Source organism: Aphanomyces invadans (genome assembly GCF_000520115.1).
Source record: "Aphanomyces invadans strain NJM9701 unplaced genomic scaffold supercont1.307, whole genome shotgun sequence".
Lineage (NCBI taxonomy): Eukaryota > Oomycota > Saprolegniomycetes > Saprolegniales > Verrucalvaceae > Aphanomyces > Aphanomyces invadans.
Genome location: NW_008580452.1, coordinates 1 through 1,927, shown reverse-complemented (window position 1 = coordinate 1,927; position 1,927 = coordinate 1). Strand labels below are relative to the sequence as shown.

The 1,927-nt window shown below is 44.6% G+C and overlaps 1 protein-coding gene across 1 annotated transcript; it reads right to left on the bottom strand.

The window, feature by feature from the left end:
* Positions 1 to 924: 924 nt before the first annotated feature.
* Positions 925 to 1,687, bottom strand: H310_15292 (hypothetical protein; the record flags this gene model as incomplete). Its single annotated transcript, XM_008883276.1, has 2 exons — positions 925 to 1,308; positions 1,379 to 1,687. The coding sequence occupies 2 exons, from the start codon at positions 1,685 to 1,687 to the stop codon at positions 925 to 927; spliced, it is 693 nt and encodes a 230-aa protein (XP_008881498.1).
* Positions 1,688 to 1,927: the final 240 nt, after the last annotated feature.

Sequence of the window (1,927 nt, the reverse complement as noted above, 5' to 3'; positions counted from 1 at the left end):
GTGGATGCAAAGGTGCTCAGATGCCATTTTTGCTAAAGGTGCTCCATTGGACACATGTATTGGGTTTATTGATGGGACTGTTCGTGGGAATTGCCGTCCTGGTGATGGCCTTCAGTCTGTTGCGTACAACGGTCACAAGGTAGAAATTATCAAACATGGTTGTGGTCTCAATTAAATTTTGTTCTAGAGAGCATCTTAAAAATTTCAATCGATCACGGCTGCAGATGGAATAATAGTTCACTTGTATGGCCCTGAACCTGGTTCACGAGATGACGCGTATCTTCTCGAAAGGAGCAATATTTTTCCGTATTTGTACGATCGGCTCTTGGCGAACGGAAAGCGATACGTCGTTTATGATGATCCTGTGTATGGGATTAACAGTGTCATTGTGAGTGGCTATAAAGGATCACGTTTGGAGCCGTCACAAAAGAAGTTCAATAGCGCTATGATCTCCGTTCGGATCAGTGTCGAGTGGGGATTTGGTCTTGTTACCAAGCTGTAGACCTTAATTGACTATTCCGGGGGTCAAAAGTTAGGGTCCCAGCCAGTGGGAATGCGCTACGCTGTTGCCGTTCTCTTGACATATATTCACACTTATGTGAATTCTGGCAACCAAATTTCTTTATTCTTTAATGTGAAACCGCCGAGCCTCAAAGAATATTTGCGCCAGCCCACGGTCGATGGACGACATATGTAAATCTGTTTAATGCAAAAGTGTAAATGCATTAGAAGTTTTAAAACATGCAAATCTGTTTAATGGAAAAGTGTAAATGCATTTGACGTTTTACAAGATGTTCCATTCAATTAGACAAATTCTGCAATTCAACAGCAAATTTCAAATTTATTTGTTATTGCTTTGGTAAGAATGACCGCAGCACGTCAAGTGTACCCTGCACAAACTTCCACTGATATTCTCTGTCACGTTTATCGAGCTCCAATCACGCCTCTTTCGGATTTGTCCAAAGCAAACCTAGCCTCATCGAGTTCGAGGCGTCGTTGAGTCAATGCATTCGCTTGGGCAGCGCTCTCAATTTCACGTGACTTGAATTCATTTGCGCGCTCTAAATGCACAGCAAAGCTCTCGAGGGCGCTCGCTGTGTCCGGAACTTTTTGCACGAGACGAAATTTTTTCTTCTTGCCCTCGTCTGGCGGAACGTCGACGTCACTTTCATCATCGATAGACTTCCGCTTGGCAGCATAAGCTCGCATTGCAGCGTCACGCAATCTCTCACCATCGCTCTCCCGCTTTTCGAACTTGGCCGTCTTCTCTTCCTTGACAGAACGCTTGCGGTCTTGCGAGGTATTCATCTAGAACGTGAGATAAATTTGTTCTCAGCAAAACATGGCATACATTACATGTCCAATATGCATGTTTCACCAGGTCCACGATGTCCTGCATCAATTGTTCTCGCTCATTGTACTCTTCCTCTGTGCCTGATGCACGGAGGGAGTTCAGTTTGTCGTCCTTGAATGCGACGATCAAATCGTCGAACCGCTTACGACAGGAAACAGCAGTCAAAGTGTCGCCGTGTGTGATGCACATGTTTGCAGCAACCTCTTCCCAACGTGTTTTGTCAGCTTCATAAGGAGCATCAAACGGCTGAATGTGTATTACCACTTTTAAGAGGTCGAAGTCGGAAGCTGGTTTGAACAGGAATGCCACCTTTCGCTTGGAGCTGTCATTCATGGCACTACCCGCTCACAAGGAAAAAGTTTTCACTGTGTGCAAATCTCACAGTGAATTTCCTCCATCAATTTTTCCGGCAATTCCGGATACATAGTCTCACAATGAATTCTCACTATTGTAGGGGCCAATTGGGATCGGGCATCACTCTTCATTGCTTATCTCGCCCATTTGAGACTCAATTTTCACACAAAAACTGCAAATCTTGCTTGAAAAGTGCTTCTATGGACCGTCAGCCTTTTT